The sequence below is a fragment of the Mesitornis unicolor genome, unplaced genomic scaffold, assembly GCF_000695765.1.
Source record: "Mesitornis unicolor isolate BGI_N332 unplaced genomic scaffold, ASM69576v1 scaffold12609, whole genome shotgun sequence".
In the NCBI taxonomy this organism is placed as follows: domain Eukaryota; kingdom Metazoa; phylum Chordata; class Aves; order Mesitornithiformes; family Mesitornithidae; genus Mesitornis; species Mesitornis unicolor.
The window spans coordinates 53,581-69,407 of record NW_010209338.1 but is presented as its reverse complement, the minus strand read 5'-3'; the positions used below and the strand labels follow the sequence as shown (position 1 = coordinate 69,407).

The window sequence follows — 15,827 nt, the reverse complement described above, 5'->3', positions numbered from 1 at the left end:
ATCCTCCGGCTAACGGTCCGCGTCTCCGGCTCATCCACTTATCCAAGGGGAATTGCAGGGAGCCGCCGGCAGCATCGCCGCCGCGGTGCCCTTCCCCCCCGCTGCCCAAGGCCGGCCGGTCCCGCTGCGCCAGCCATGCCTGCTCCAGCAAAACCCACCGCCACCACCAAACCCGCACCCGCTTACCAACACGGCACTTACGGTTCGCAAGAAAAAACCACTCCTCAGCCTGCAAATCCCAAGCTGCCAAGGGGACTGCCTGTGCGACCACGGCAGGCATGGAAGAGGAAACCCCTCCTCCACAGATGCCCTATTTATTCGCCGCTTTAGCATCCTGCGGTGGGGGGGGGAGGCTCGCCCGTCCTCATCCTTCTCGACCCCCTGAGCCGGGGAGCCGCTGTAGCTCTCCCCAGTTTTAACCCCCACGTTCTGGGCTGGTATTTTACCTGGCGAACGGCCGCATCCCTCCTCAGCACAAAACCACGAGAGCTTTATTCTGACACAGGAGAATTAGCACGCCAAGGAGCGCACGCCGAGCGGCGGCTCGGGGCTGGTGACAAAAAGGTTGCAGGCTGGAGCCCTCGGCACCGCAAAAGGCAGATGCGGTGCTCATTTCTCGCGCGGAACAGGGACTGAAGCCTCGGACCCGGATGATTTGCAGCGGAGTCAATTTGAAGCGAACCCAGAACACCGAGAAAATTTACATCCACGCACAGGCACCACGCACGCAGATGTATCCGTATTTCCACTGCGTTCTTCTTTCTCGCCTTTACCATTATATCCTAGGTTATTTAAATAAGAATTAAATCTCCCACACACTAACCTGTCCTCTCTTTAACCTTCCAGTGCAGGCGGAAGGCCTCCAGTGCAAGTAGCCTGTTATGCCAGAGGACAAAATAACCCCTAATCTTCATTTAAGATATAATTCATTTGTGGAAAAACACGCTGTCATGACTTCTGTGTGTTATGACTGCCAGAGATCACGGGGTGGGAAACAAAGGCGGAAGTCGGAGAACCTTGGATTAAAAGTCACTCCCCACCCAGAGAATATCAGGGGGGGAGAAGTTATGATAATCCCATAAAAAATGCAAGGAATGATTCTGAAATGAAAAGATTTTCAGTGTTCAGGTAATCTTCTGCAGACCTGTATTGGCTTGCCAATACCTCATGTTCAACACATGGCAGGATAAAGAGTGCCTGGGAAGACTGCACACCATGAGAGGACTTCAGACATTTGCACAGGTAAATCACACCCAGTCACCTTGCCAGTTTAACCAGAGTATGGTCCAGGGAGGCTCAAAAATCCATTTGAAATGGCAGGTTTGAGGAAACAGGGAAATAACCCTCCCAGCTTGACAGGCAGACACTGGGAAGAGCGACAGCGCGCAAAGAGAGGGGCTCCCCTTGCACGGCCAGCTCCCCCCGCACCTCGGCAGCACACATTGCATAACCAAAATAACCCGGCCATCCTGCCTGATAGGATAATGAATTCTGTCACAGCTTTTGCACTGAGCAGAAGCGTAATCCCTAAAGGACAGGAAGCCTGGAGAACACAGAAAGCAAGCAAGCACTTTGCAAGCGGTATTTCAACTGTCCAGTTTGGGGTTTTTTTTCCCCACCAAAATAATTACAAGACTGAGATTTTACAGTGCTACTGCCACAAACCAGGATAATTCTGTTGAACATGGCTGTATCGTTTACCAAAGCACTTTGCTGCAGCACACTTTGCTTCCCCTGCCATGCAATACTGATTTGCAGCAATTCAAAGAGACCTTTGAGCTCGGGAGCGCACCCGCACTGGCTGTGGGGTGTCCGGCTGCAGCTGCGACAGGGTAGGACTGTGCACCAACACGTGGTGCCGGACAGTCTGCCCTGCCAAAAGATATGTAATGTGGTGGAAAATAAATAGAAACCAGCTGAGAGGCAGCATGAACTTGCTCGCTCCTTGTAGCTACCAAGCTGGGGCTTGCTGCCACTGGAGCAGCTGTCGGGGCTGCGGTCACAGGGAGGGTGCAGGGAGCAAAGAGCAGCACAGCGCGGTGACTTCACTGGAGCTCCCCAATACATCAGCTGTGGAGCCCCTGCCCAGCACAAGGTGGTGTCACTGCAGAGCTTCAGCTCCCTCCTGTTTTACTGCAACGTGGCCCGTTTCAGGCCGTTTGGGAGTTTCAGCGGGAGGATGCAGGAAACCAGCTGAAAACACCTTGAACCTCCCAAGTTCAATGCGAGGAGGAATGGGCTGACTTTGGTTGTGGCAGCTTAGGATCCCTGGACCCTGCAACGAGGGCTGTCAGCTTTAGAGCACAGGGAACAGACCTAGATGCCAAGGACTGACATTTAAAAGAATAAGACACATCTGGCCTTGCTAGCTTACCTGTATTTTCACGCTAGCACTAAAGGTCACAGTCACTTGAACCAATTCCTTCTACATACACAAAAAATGTGCCTTTCTCCACATGGTTGAAAACACAGACCGGACCCACCACGTAAGAAAACACAATGCAGTGTGCCCACAGCCAGAGCAGCTGAGAAATGGCATTCCCCTTCCACAGCTTAGTGGCACTGGGAAGAGCTGCAGGATGCCCAGAGGTACAGAAACGCAACATTTTTTACTGTAGAAGCCAGTTTACAGACCCAAAACTGCCAGGGCTGGCCCCGGATGAAGCTGGTGGCTTTAATGAAGGCTCAAGGACCATCCAAACACTTTGCATAACCCCAGGCAGCGCAGACACTCTCCCATGACTGGGTGCTCCTCCAGTCTGCCAGTAGGCACAGCGCAAACAGCAGCGCTGAAGGCAAACTGGGAAGCACTGGGCTGGGAAGCAAAGTGTATCAGTGGTGGATGGGCCAGGGAAGGACACCGAGGGCCACGGCTGTGCACACAATGCTTGCCAGTTAATGCATGGCCGGGGAGTGCTGCTCCAGAGCTTGCTGGGGATGCAAATCCCACTCCACGCGCTTTTGGCCGTCTACTGCTGCGTGCAGCCGGTGCGCTCCCTCTCCTGCTGTTTCAGGCCTTCGCTTGGGTGTACGTGCAAGCATGCAGCAGTTTCTTCTGGCAGAGTGCTGCTACAAGGCTGGTGACAAGAGAACAAAAGCAGGAGATTTTCTGTGTCTATTTTCACAGTCAGCACAACGCTCCCTTTCTCCCTGTTAGTACGTTTGTATTCCCCCTCTATCAACAGAGACTTCAGCACGGGAACTTCCCTTGGTAAAAGTATCTTCCGAGCGGACCAGGAATTCATTTGTTCTCCTTTACAGGCATACTGATGTCTAGATGGCCACTTTACCCATGAGAATTAACATTTTGAGACTTTTCCAGCAAGCCACCCTCCAGCTGCAACACATGCAGCAAAGCTTTTGTCACCACATAGCTGAGCACAGGCATATCACGAAAGTGTTAAGTGCTGCAAGTGCAGCCATATGGCCAATCTGAGCTTGTCACCATGAACTAAGAGAATCGCTTCAAAGACTAAATGGAGAGCTCACCTAATTTGCCCATCTGTCCCAGGATGTTTATTGATTTAAAAAGGTGCAATAAGCTATCAGGAGGAATGCTCTATTGATACACTGGCTCAAGACTGGTTTGGTTTTGTGTTGGTATCATGCAGACATACACTGCACTGCAGGAAAGAGAAGACGTTAATTCAGGTTGCAGGGTGAGACACCAGAAGCCACAGAACTGAGACTGTCTCTAAATCTCAATTAAGACACCTTGTGAATTTAGGTTATCTTATAATCTTTAACCACAGAATCACAAAGTACTTGTCTACTAGAAAGATTCAGCACCCGGGATGGAGGATTGGCTTTGAAGGCACAGCTATTCAATGTACGTTTCTCCTTTCACTCAGTAGTTGGCTCTGTAGTTTACTCATTGCCCGAGTCTTGGCCTGCCATGAAGACAGCGTGAGATTGGGTCCCTGCCCCTGTGACCCAAGGCTCCTGGGAGCCAGGGAAGAAGTGCAGTGGGCTGTGGTGCACCCGCAAGTGTAAATAAAGGAAGCAGCTGGTGATGTGTTAAAGCGCTGAAGATGTAACACTTGCCAAAACAAAATTTCAAGCAGTCACAGATTCGACACCCAAAACCTCAGAAGATTTTCACTTCAATTTACTTGCCACAGCTACTGATCTGAAAAGCCAGAAGCAAAACCACCACCTCATTTCACTGAGGTGTCGTGAAAATAAGTTCCTACAAGTAGCTTTTCCAGGAGCGTGACAAGTTTGCCTCCCTGCTACAGTAGAAACCCATCATTTCTCTCCAGGAAGCATTCTCCTACCTCCATCACCGAATCCTTTAAGGTCCTCTGGCAGTTCTGCCCTGATGCATTTCCACTATCCCTCTTATGTTCCCCAAGAAATTAAGCAGCACCCAATAAAAAGAGCTTCATCCAGGTGTGCTGCCAGTGCAGCAGCTGTGTAGCGCTGCAGTCTCTCTTCGCTGTACTATGCCCTACAGGCTCCAGCCTCCCTGGAGCCAACCCATCCCATCCATGGAACCAAACTGGTGATGGCAGATGTCTGAGATCCTGTGAAGATGTCGACATTGCGATGGCCTCATGCAACAGGGCCAACACAAATTTTGTCACCGCTCTGTTCTCATGTGCTCTTTCAGCACAGCTTAAATAACATTTTTTTTTTTAAAAGTTTTTGCAAAAGCAATCTGAAAAGGAAGGAGACAGGCTATCATCATGGGGCATCGCAATCCATGCTCACAGGTCATCTTGCCTCTAGCCCAAGGCTTCTTGCTCTGCTCTGTTCCCCATAAAGAGGCCCAATCTGTGTCACATCTGTGATCGGTGGAACCACTGCCTCCTCTCCACCTCCTGAGCTTAAGAGAGGCTACCCAAAAACACATGAGGAGACTCTCCTTTATTGCCCCAAAGTATACCTGGAGGTGAGGTGGACATTTCAGTCAACTGAAGACTAATTTCATTCCTTCAGAATTCGAATCTCAGCAGCAAGCCACCACCACAGCAGCGATCTCAAAAAAGAAAGTTGTAAGGTTGTAAACAGGGCACAATAAACTCTTAAGACCACGCTCAGAGTTTACTGTGAGTGGTGCTATTTCTCACTCAGCAGCAGTGAAGAGCTGAGCTGTGAGCCAAGCCCAAGCGAGGTGGATTAGATGAGGGAGGAGATGTGCTACACCTACACTGCAAAATGCTGCAATATGCAGAACCTCTGTTAGCACTAAGTCTAAGAGGACAAGCAGAGTGCACTGGGCTGTCTGATAATAGGGGACCACTGAGGGAGCTGCTTAAAACCACATTTCGTCAGGTCCTTTCAGTTTGTTACCCTAGTCCTGAGCACAAAATTGGTGGAAATCACAAGTAGAAGCTGGCACGTTCCAGACCTTTCGGGTTTAAGAACATGGGATGAATCATAAAGCATCACACCAACTCCCCAGTAGCTGCACTATCCATTTAGGTATCTGACACTGAGAGCTGTGCTGATGCTTTAAGGCAAATCCATGTTAATGTACCTCAAAGCATCACCACACGCTTGTCTGAAAGTAAAGATTTAAGACATGTCATGCAGAAAAACATCTGCTCTGTTGTCACAGTCTACTTGAATAACACTGCAGATCTCTAAATATCCCATCACTTCTATAGCATATTTTCCTATACATTACTACAAATGTGCCATGTTTGCTTCAGTTTTAAAACAGTACATTTTAACCTGCTTTTAAAAACTACTACAATTCGAAACTAACACACAGAACAAAAATTATCATGAAAGTGTTTTAAAGCGGCACATTACCACAAGATGAGAACAGAAAAAGTGCTCTTATAAAAGCGAAGCTTTCTTTCCTACACCATATCAAAGAAAAAGACACCTTGAGACAAAGCACTGCAAGACTATCTGCAAAATGTTAGATCTTAAGGAGGCAGCTCCTGCTTAATCATTCACAGCTCATGTGTCACCATTAATTCAGATCTCATTCCTGATTAAGATCCAACACACTTGGCACTACATTGTCACAGCGCAGCCGCCCACCTTATCTGTCCCAAATGTTAACTGAGCAAGAGAGCTTCTGCAAGCCCAGAGAGGGTGGTTACAGGCAAAACCAAACCTCGGGAGAGAAGTTTAGACCAATACTACTGTGGTGTTCACCTTGTTACTCCTGGATTACTAATAAACTTGGGCAGGCGGTGAGACCAGCCCAGCATCCTCCTTCCAAGCTGTGGCAGAAACTCAGAGATAACGGTGAGATGGGATCATCTCAGTAGGACTAACACGAAAATGACCATGACTCTGCCAAGTATCGTAAAGATGTTTCATCCTTTAAGAAGAGGTCATTGCCTCGACTATGCGGGTTTTTGTTTTAATTTCAACCGACAGTATTTTCCATTTCACCACCATGCAGAAGATCCTGAATTAAAAAAGTAAACTTGCGGTATGGTCTTCCAGCTGTTTTTAGGAAACACACAGAGTAAAGAAGTAGCACTAATACTAAATGAAATTTCATATATTTTTGAATGTAAAAAGGGAACATCGTTATTATATCAAACTGTCTACAGATGTAGAGCAGGAATCTATTCCCAAAGTCTGTGCATTCAGATAGGTATAGGGTGAAATAGCATCTTGTCTTAAAACAGGAAGCTCTCTCCTGAAGAGCCCAAATGAACTCCTACCATAATGCCCTAAAATTAACTTGCAATTCAACATATGCAAGAGAGAAATCACTCTGACTCTTCCTTTTACGTAGCTCCCATGATTAAAATTATAGCTTGTATGAATTCTTACACCATGCCCTCTACCATTAGATAAATTAAGACGTTTGGTGTCATAGCACAGCAAGTCAGAACAAAGCAGCGTTAACTTCAGTTTGACTCAGTAATATGCTTCAACAGAACTGAAGAGTTGTGTCGGTGTTTCTGACGGTCAAGGACACGAGCTTCTGACTTTCATCTCACATAAAAATCATTCTCTTACCGTGCTCCAATGACATCAAAGAGATGCTGCCAGCGGTCATTGATTTTGTTGAGTTTATCGTCTATTTCTGCAACTCGGCTCTTGTTGCTGGTCTTGATTAGCTGATCGCCCATTTGTTTCAAGTAAAGCTTGTTTTCACTGAACAGGTTTATTTCTTCCATGCAATCCTGATAGACATACACAAACATTGCTTAATTCCTGGGCAAAACAAAGCAACAAAAGCCAAACAAAACTATCTATTTCTTTTCCCACATGTGTGATGTGAAGTCAGGTTTGGCTTGTGATGGCTGAGGTTTCTACATTAGCATCTTTCACTTAAAACAAAACAAAACAAAACAAAACCTCAGTAGAAAAGCACTCTCACAATGAAGCCATTATGAAAAAATAAGCAGTTCAAAGACTTGCAAGTGTCAAAAGTAAGTACTCCTAAAAATAGCAGTTTAATGTTCTTATTTTGTCTCTCCTTTCCTGATTTAACATAATTTTTCTATCAAGCTACCTCAAAAGAACCCAAATTCAAGTCTAGAATGGCTTTATTTTGCCAGTATTCTTATTCAGAGGAGATCCAGGATTAGATATCGAGACCTTTAAGCTGTGGGGAGGAACACTGCAGCAAAATAACGGTCCTGTTTAAAATCAAGCTTATACAAAAATATTAGAAAGCACTGACTGCACTGACTACCAAGGAGAAGGAGCAGAATTAGGTTTCATTTTTGGTTGTGATAACTTGTTCGTTTGACATAAGACCTAACCTATACTTCAGTCTTTTTCTTTGCCCTCTGAGTACCAGTTTTGTAACTGCTGACAGTGCTGAGAGCAGTGAAACGCTCCCAGGACACCACTGATGCCCAGCAAGGCTCTGAGCAGTGCTGCGTGGGTGTGTGTGCGCCCAGCAACCCAGACCCCCACCACCACAACTCACACCCATCACACTCCATGCCTACATGCAGCCGGGTGGCACTGCAGGTTTGCATTATGCTGCAAGTCTGAACATCAAGAAGGAGTAAGAGCTGAAGCTAGAAAAGCTCTTCTCCTCACAAAAGGCTGTACGTGCTGGTTTGGTATCACGTATCCCTTCTGAGAGGCGAGGAAGAAACGAGGAATGGTGTCTCTGCAGCGAGCTATCAGACTGCAATTGAAGAAAAGCGGCGCTGCTACTCACCTTCTGCAATTTGTCTATCATGTCTTCGATGCTAACATCTGCCGTCTGCAACACTTTGCTCTCCATTTGTACCAGCCAGGAGCACAGCTCCTTGTTCTTTTCATTGAACACAATCCAGGCGTTGAGCCTGTCCTCGATCTCCTGCTTTCGCAGAGACACCTAAGGATAAGCACACATTAACCGCTGGCAACATCCTTCTCAGGAGCGAAACCAGCAATTATGAGCCTTCTAATTTCTAGTCTGCATCTGATCATATTCCACTTTGCAGGAGCAGTTATCAAGTATCTCTAGCTTTTTTTACAAAGCCAGCAAACAGAATTTTGTTACATCTTATTTGGGATGGCAGGGCCAAAAGTTGACTTGCAAACACCACATTCACTCCCTCAGAAGAATTAAACTGAGTGACAGCTTTATAAATAATGAGCTTCTGTAACAATTTGAGCATTACTCAGTGAAAACCAGAAAATGCCAAACAAAGAAGGGATATAAAATATATAATTACTACAGTTAATATATAACAAAGAGAAATAACACCTAGGTAAGTTCTTATTTTTCTGCAAGACTAACTTTGCAACTACTGACTGTAATTACTCTCCCTCTATAAAAATGTCCCTCTTTCTTTCTGTTTGCTTGGAGAACTTCCAAAAAAACTCAGCATCAAGAATCTACCCTTTTTATTGAAAACTATAGATTTTTTTCCTCAAAAGTACATCTGCCAAGATGGATAAACAAGTTGTGTAGACGAGACAAGGTCTGATGCTGTCTGAATCAGCAAAGCCAGCATCACTGCTACAACATCTCCGAAAGAAGCAGGGTGACTCTTCCACTAGTACTTATCTCTAGCCCAGGAGTCTTAAATATATATTTATACTCATTTATCCACTTTGATGGATTCCTGCACTAAGAGGTATGGGACAAAGGCAGCAAAAAATGCTACAAGTTCTACTAAAACAAGACAAGACATACAACTATTCCCTCATCCTCACCAATAAACTTTGTGTCAAGAAGACACAAACAAAGCATAACATTTTCCTTGTCTTGGCTGCGAATGGCCACTCTAAATCAGCCCACGGCAGGAAACATTCCCTCTTCACATCTAACATGCACATGACTCCTCAAAATGCCATTACTGATTCTCGTAGACTAATCTCTAACACTACGCTTTGTACCTCAGAGTGAAGTTCAAGTGTGTATCTCCCACTATATTGTTTCTGTCCTTTAAATTCTGACTTATTTTAAGGAAAGGATGGGGAGGTGAAAGTGATTTCTAGATCTTTTATGCTGATCTAAGCAAAGAGATGAGGCTGAAAGCAATGTCTTGAGACACAGGGAAACAACCTCCAAAGATCTCAATGGGAAGAAGTCTCTTGGAGACTCAGGGAGTCTCCCTAAAAGGACCTCTGCTCTGGGATGCTCCCTTGTTCCCTCAACCTCAGAGGTGTGAAAGGTAAATCCCTCATCCTTCCTCTACCACTTGCAGCATCTCCATGTGTGGAGGCAAGTTAACCTGCTCTGTGGAAGAAGAGATTATGCACGTCAGCAAAGCCATCGTTATATCCTGACTCCATTTTCACCTGCTAAGCACCAGGCAAGGCAGAATTTTAAGAGCAGAAGCACCTTTTAGCTGTCTGAGCAATACAGACAGAGTAAAACATGAATGAGCCAAGAAATCCCAGACAAGCTTCTAGGAACACAAGCCCTTGAAGCCAGGCCTTACTTTGAGCATCAGTTCCGCATCCCCAGCGATGCCCATGCAATATGGGCATTCCCATGGGAAGCTATAAGAATTATCAAGACCCAGGCTTGCAGCCGATATGCTAGCGTTCATTAGGACAGGATATTTGCTGATTCAAACTGTTAGATCTTTGCCCTGTGCGTACACCTTGTAAGGGCTGCTATGTAAATGCTAATCCCTTGAGTGCAGCTACTCACTGAGTGTGTTTGTGTCCCTGCCCAGTCCAGCACAGGCATCTGGCTGTGACAGCTGGAGCCGCGTCTCGCTCTTACAGGCTTTCACCTCTCTGCATTTACACAGCAGATTTTTTTTGTTTCACACAATAGATCTTGACTCCTCTCATTTGTCAGCCAAAACAAAGCGGCTGTGCAAGCAGCAGAACCAATAAAGTCTGCTTTCCTAACCTCGTGTCTAGCGCTGGGCATCAGGGCAGGCTCTCGACACATTTCAGCGTCTCTCTTCCACTGCAGCACTGAGCAGCTTCCTCCCACTACACATTTCTGTGTGCCTGACACAGCCACGTTCATGTCACCCCTTTCTTCCATCGAAGATAGACTGAACTAAACGTTGTTCCCTCAGGAAACAAAAATGGAAATTTTTAATAAAATCTGAACTTAAATTACTACTTAGATAGACCGCAGGTGTACTTAGACAGGGTACACAGAAAAGGTAGCTTAATTTTTAGGGCTGCTCACCACAGTTCAAACAATAAAGTCCTCTCATCTATTGGCTTAACTACAGATTTTAGGAAAACGGTTCAGGCATTTTTATTTAAAAATAATAGCCTGTACATCTCAGGAGGGGGCAGGTGCCTCTAGAATTGTTTTCAGAGTTCAGAAACAACAACAAAGAGAACACTGGTTGTAGATTAACCGTCCAGTTTAAGGCAAAGATACTAAATTCCTTCTCCTTGCAATGCCAAGAAATAAACCCAAAGAACTATTTCATCACAACAAAGTTTGTGAAATAAGCACAGTTGTTCATTACTCTGCAGTTCCCACCAAGACTGCTTTACCTCTGCCTGAGTAAGGGTCAGACACGAAATACTAATGTGCTTCAGTAATTCCTTACAGACTGTAAAATAAAAGCTATTGACTTATAAGTAAAGAGAGGCAGGAGTTTGGCTTGCTGACACGTAGAGCCATCCAGAGTAACTTAAAACCCGAAGTATTTTACTTCTTCCAATCCTGTGAATAGGGCAAAGTAAACACACATTCAAGCTGCGTAATAACCTAATGAATCAAGCTCATGTGACTTTGCTGGTAAATATTCCCCAGCAGTTTTACATGCAGCACTAAATTAAGTGTAATATAGCAACAAGCCACAAAGAATGCAAATGTTTCACAATATTTTACTGCTACAGAAAAGGCAAGTCAGTTCTTAATGTGCTTAAACCCAAGAAGCCAGTATTTAAACACATTCAAGTTTCCTTTATCAACTCTCCTGGCGTTTTAACATCAGACTGCAAAGACCTCCCCCTTCCTTTCCCTGTTCCATGTCCTCAGGCAATTCCTGTGTTTATCCCTCTCTCCCCTCCTGCCTGCCTTTGGCAGCCCAGAACAAAGCCACCTATTTCGGTAAACAGCTGCATCTGAGCTCTGTGCAATTCAGGCCCTCAAAGGGTACAAAGGGGCTGGAGAAAAAAAAAATAAATCTCAGTGGTCTGTGTCCAGGAAACAAAGGGCAAACTTCAGCCCTGGCCAGCTGCACCAGGAGAAGCCCCATCCCCACCCAGGACTGCAGAAGTGAGCCAACCCCAATAAAAATCCCGTCTGCTCACCCACTCCCCCTTTTCTGCCAGGCTCCATGAATACCCCGCTGTAAAACCCCAGAGGAGGCGGGAGACTTACTCGCAAGCAGAGCTCTTCCCACTGCCGGTGCAAATGTTCAACTTGCTCCCTGAGCACCACCATGTCCTCGGTGAGGATGCAGTGAGCCAGCTCCACCTTCATGGCCCGCAGCTCCTTCATGTTGTGGGCCCAGTCCGCCAGCGACTGCTCCAGCTCCTGCATGGAAACGCACCCAGCACAAGCCTTGGCACTAAGCTCCTCTGGTTTCCAAACCTGCTCGTTAATCCCCTGCCTGGCCGGTGGGGGAGGAGAGGAGGGGAATGTGCGAGCCGCTTGTGCGGTGCTCTGGACTGGGCGGGACGGGGTCCCCGGGGCTTTGGCTCCGGGCCTGACTCGGAGCCCACCGGGGCCCAGGGCAGAGCCGCAGCCGATTCCCTGGGGCATCCAAAACGTTGCGGGTCCCTCTCAGCTCCCCGTGTGTTCGGGCAGCGTTTGGAGTTTCGCAGCCAGGAAGGAACATGCCCACTTCTTTGGGTTTTTGATTGTTTGTTTGTTTTTAAAACTATTATTTTGGCCAAGTTGCTTTCCACTCGCATTTCTTCCAATTTTGCGTTATGTATTTAAATGCTAAAAAAATAAAGTTGGTTCCCTTCTGTAATTAAGTATTTCACAGGCACTTCATCAGATCTGTCATGAATTTGGAGCTTTTAAACTGCTCATTCACAGAAACGTACTCTGTTCTGCTTTACTGTCCCAGCTCCCATTTCCCTTTATAACAAGGTTATGCATTTTCCTTATCAGTGTTAAAATTGTCACCTAAAAAGCAGAGACACCACTTCATGCAGCTGGGAAACAGTATATTCTACACATGAGGTACTAGGTCTCATTTTGCAAGGCATTTGGCTACTAGGAAGCATCACTGGCTCCTCTAACAAAAAAAAGCTCTTACAGAGGATCTAATTTTTCTCATTTTAAAGGGAAAAAAAGTTGAGAGTGTTTGTGCTAAGAGAAGTGTGCAGGGTCCAAGCCCTGCAAGCATTTTCACAGGTCTTTTGATCCAGTCACTTATCTAAATAATAATTTTTTAAAAAATCTGCTCTGATTCAACACCAGAAGAAAAAACCCCAAACAAACCTGAGCCCAAAATTTACTTGAGCTCACAAGTTACTCCCTACAGATGTGCACACATGCATTTATGTATCTTAATAAGGGTTGAATCCCTGTATTAATGGAGCTAACAAAGGAATTTCATGGGACTTTGCTAGCCTCCTATAAGGTCTGAGCTAAAACAAAAGCCTGAGCTGAGCTAAAACAGCTTTATTCCATGGAAGAGTGAACTGCAGGGAGAGGAATGGAGGTCCCTTCTCCTCCATGCCATTTTGGTCCTTCATTTTATTATACTGTGACACCCAAGAGCAGCAACTGCACTGGCACTGTCTACCCGACGCCTCAGTGGCTGAATTTCCCTTACTGGGATAAGACACAGGAGCTGTGTGCTGTCACCTCACAAATCATTCAGGGCTACAGCAAGACTGCTGCCGTGGGAAAGGCAGCCAGCACTTGCAAAGAAGATTTCAGACAGCTGATAATGAGTTCAAAGCTCTGGCTTGTTAATAAGCTTATTTGTTCCCACTACATAGGTCAACAATTCACTTCATAAAAGGATGATGAAACACTGACCAGTCCAGACAAAATGTCTCCTGTCCTTTGGAAATGCTTTCCTTGCCATTTAATTTTCATGGTGCATTATGGGCTCCAAGGGCTTTTGCCACTCCCTTACTCTTAATTTTCCTTCTCTTTAATTATTCTCAGATCCTGCAGGTATGCATGGTGCTTTGCACATTTACAAGCTCTCTTGCCTGAGGAGCTCACTGTCCAAAATGGATTGGAAAACAAAAAAAGGAGATTCAGCCATAGGACAGCAGCCAATTGAGCTGAGACCAGGGAGTTTTTTCCCTTCTGTTTGAGGAACTGCTTATTTTATAAATTCAGACTGTGGAAAGGGAGCAGAACCAGGAAAAAATATCTGAACACTACTACTCTTCTTGTAATCTTCTGATCAGCTGGACTTTGCAGGTTGGTAGCAATCAGGATGGTATAGAGGAGAGAAATTCAGTGTCACTGCAGAGCAGGTAAGAAGAAAAACTGCTTTTACGGGAATCAGGAGTTGTGAAAAGACTACAGCTATTTAAATAAAATACGGCTGTTCAATACCTTAATGTGTTCCTTGGCTTTGTAGAGCTCTTCATGCTCAACTGGAAGTGGATCTTTTATTTTCTCCTTCAGCTCTTGCAGCCTGCTTTCTAATTCCTTGGTTTGCTTTTCACAGCAGTCCCAACTCTGCTCAAAGAGAAGTTATGAAAGTTTAAGATACTTTATCATGACATAGTGTACCCTATGGATATGTCACAAAATAGCCTCTTCAACCCACTGAAATTAATAATCATGTGCTCTGGTTATTTGGATTTTCTTTTTGTTACACTGTACCACCCACAAGAATTTGGTATGTGTATTTACAGAGGAGCGTGCAGCCATTCTTGTATTTAAGGTTTGTCTTACAGAGCATTTCTGCTAATTTTGTTTTGTCCAACCTGAGAGGCATAGTTTTTGAGCTGGGTGACTCTATTCAATTTTAAGACACATCCATGTGCTGTCTAGCCATGAAAGCAAATTTATTGCTCTAATAAATAAATATGACTTATCCTTCTGTTTAGAGGTGCAACAGGAGCAACAAAGTCATGCTAACTCCCTCTAAGCTAAATTTTAACGCGGGCTTCACAGCCTGAAACAAGAGAAAGCTCCAGGCCACAGGGAGCATAAGAACAATCAGAGCAGGAACATCCACTGTAGCAACAGATGGATGCCAACCCCATTTTCCTCTGGGGAATCAGGGGACCACAATTTCATATTCCCACAAGCCCATGTGACAGGCACTTCCCTCAGAGCACCTTTGCGGCGAGCAGCAGCTCAGCATTTGATTTGTTACTGCAGACTTCAGCTCTGGGGATGATGGGGCAGGGAAGCTCTTGGGACCAAAAGCCAGAGAAGCAGGTGCTGCTCCTCCCTCGGGAGGGCATCGCCTACCTGTAGGGTGCTGCTGAGCTGCACCTTCTTCTTCTCTAGCTGGACCTGGGTGTCCCCCCAATGCTGCTGTAACTGGCTGAGCTCCTCCTGGAGGACAGCGCTGGTTTCGGGATCGGTTACAGTACGCAGCTTCTCCCCGACATCGATGATTACGGAGTACATGGCTTGCCATCTCTGGAGAATCACTGCCTTGCTCTTTCAAAGAAAGGAAAAAAAGAGTTCCTAAGCTGTTCTTAGCAAGCCCTAGAAGTGCACTCCTGGCATTGCACTTGGGAAGAAGTGAAGACCCAAAAAGGGACTAGTTTGTTCACACTCATGAAACATTAATGAATAGACCTTCTCCTATCTGCTTTTTATCAATTTCAGAAAAATCAGATTCTTTCTGATCTTCTGATCTGTAAAACTCTACAGTAGTGAAAGTGCACCAGTTACAAAAAGATGGAAATTCAGTTGTCTAAGTTCTTCTGAATAAAGAACCAGTTTAAATTCTGTTAGCACCTCTAACATCAACAACTAAGACAATTTTTTTCTGAGATAGCAGCTCTGTTAATCATGACATACTCCAAGTGAAGTAAGCCATCAATAATAATTTGCCTACAACACACACTGGTCTGTAACACAGGCAGATAGATCATTGTTTCTTTCTGCAGAACAACAGCAGGAGGGAAGGGTTATTTGGAGTAGGAGAGAGGCGACTTTCTGGCTTTTCTTACTAAGGAGAAGCATGAGCACTGACTTGTAAAATCTACTGAAAATCATCTTTACACAGCAGGTAAAAATAAAGATTAAACAAACAGGGCAAGCACCAAATGGAATACTGGTAATGTGTTAATCCATCAACATTAGGTGTGTGGGAACACAATAAATCTTGGACTGTGCAAATAGCATGCAATAATCTATTTTTCAAAGGGTTTAGATTACCTTGAACAACCATCAAGTTCACTGCTTGTTTTTACTTTCTTATAAAACAAAGAGGTATATAATTAAAGGGAAAAGCAAGATACCCAAAATTAACAAAAGAAAACACTTTGTCCACTGCACGTAAAGTGCAGAACTGGCTGCCTTGAAGAACTGCTGCCCAGGGCAGTGCATCCTGGAGTGGTGGCTCCAAGGACACCTT

General features: G+C 45.4%; 1 protein-coding gene across 1 annotated transcript in view; it reads right to left on the bottom strand.

Annotated features, from left to right (window-relative positions):
• The window catches only part of LOC104547241 (nesprin-2-like), a gene marked incomplete at its 5' end in the record, with an annotated part of 89,430 nt that overhangs the window by 21,450 nt on the left and 52,153 nt on the right, over positions 1 to 15,827 (bottom strand). Inside the window, 5 exons of the mRNA XM_010192850.1 lie at positions 6,937 to 7,103; positions 8,099 to 8,257; positions 11,684 to 11,839; positions 13,838 to 13,963; positions 14,708 to 14,902. Of these exons, the coding sequence (XP_010191152.1) occupies positions 6,937 to 7,103; positions 8,099 to 8,257; positions 11,684 to 11,839; positions 13,838 to 13,963; positions 14,708 to 14,902 (803 nt within the window). The remainder of the gene's footprint in view (positions 1 to 6,936; positions 7,104 to 8,098; positions 8,258 to 11,683; positions 11,840 to 13,837; positions 13,964 to 14,707; positions 14,903 to 15,827) is intronic.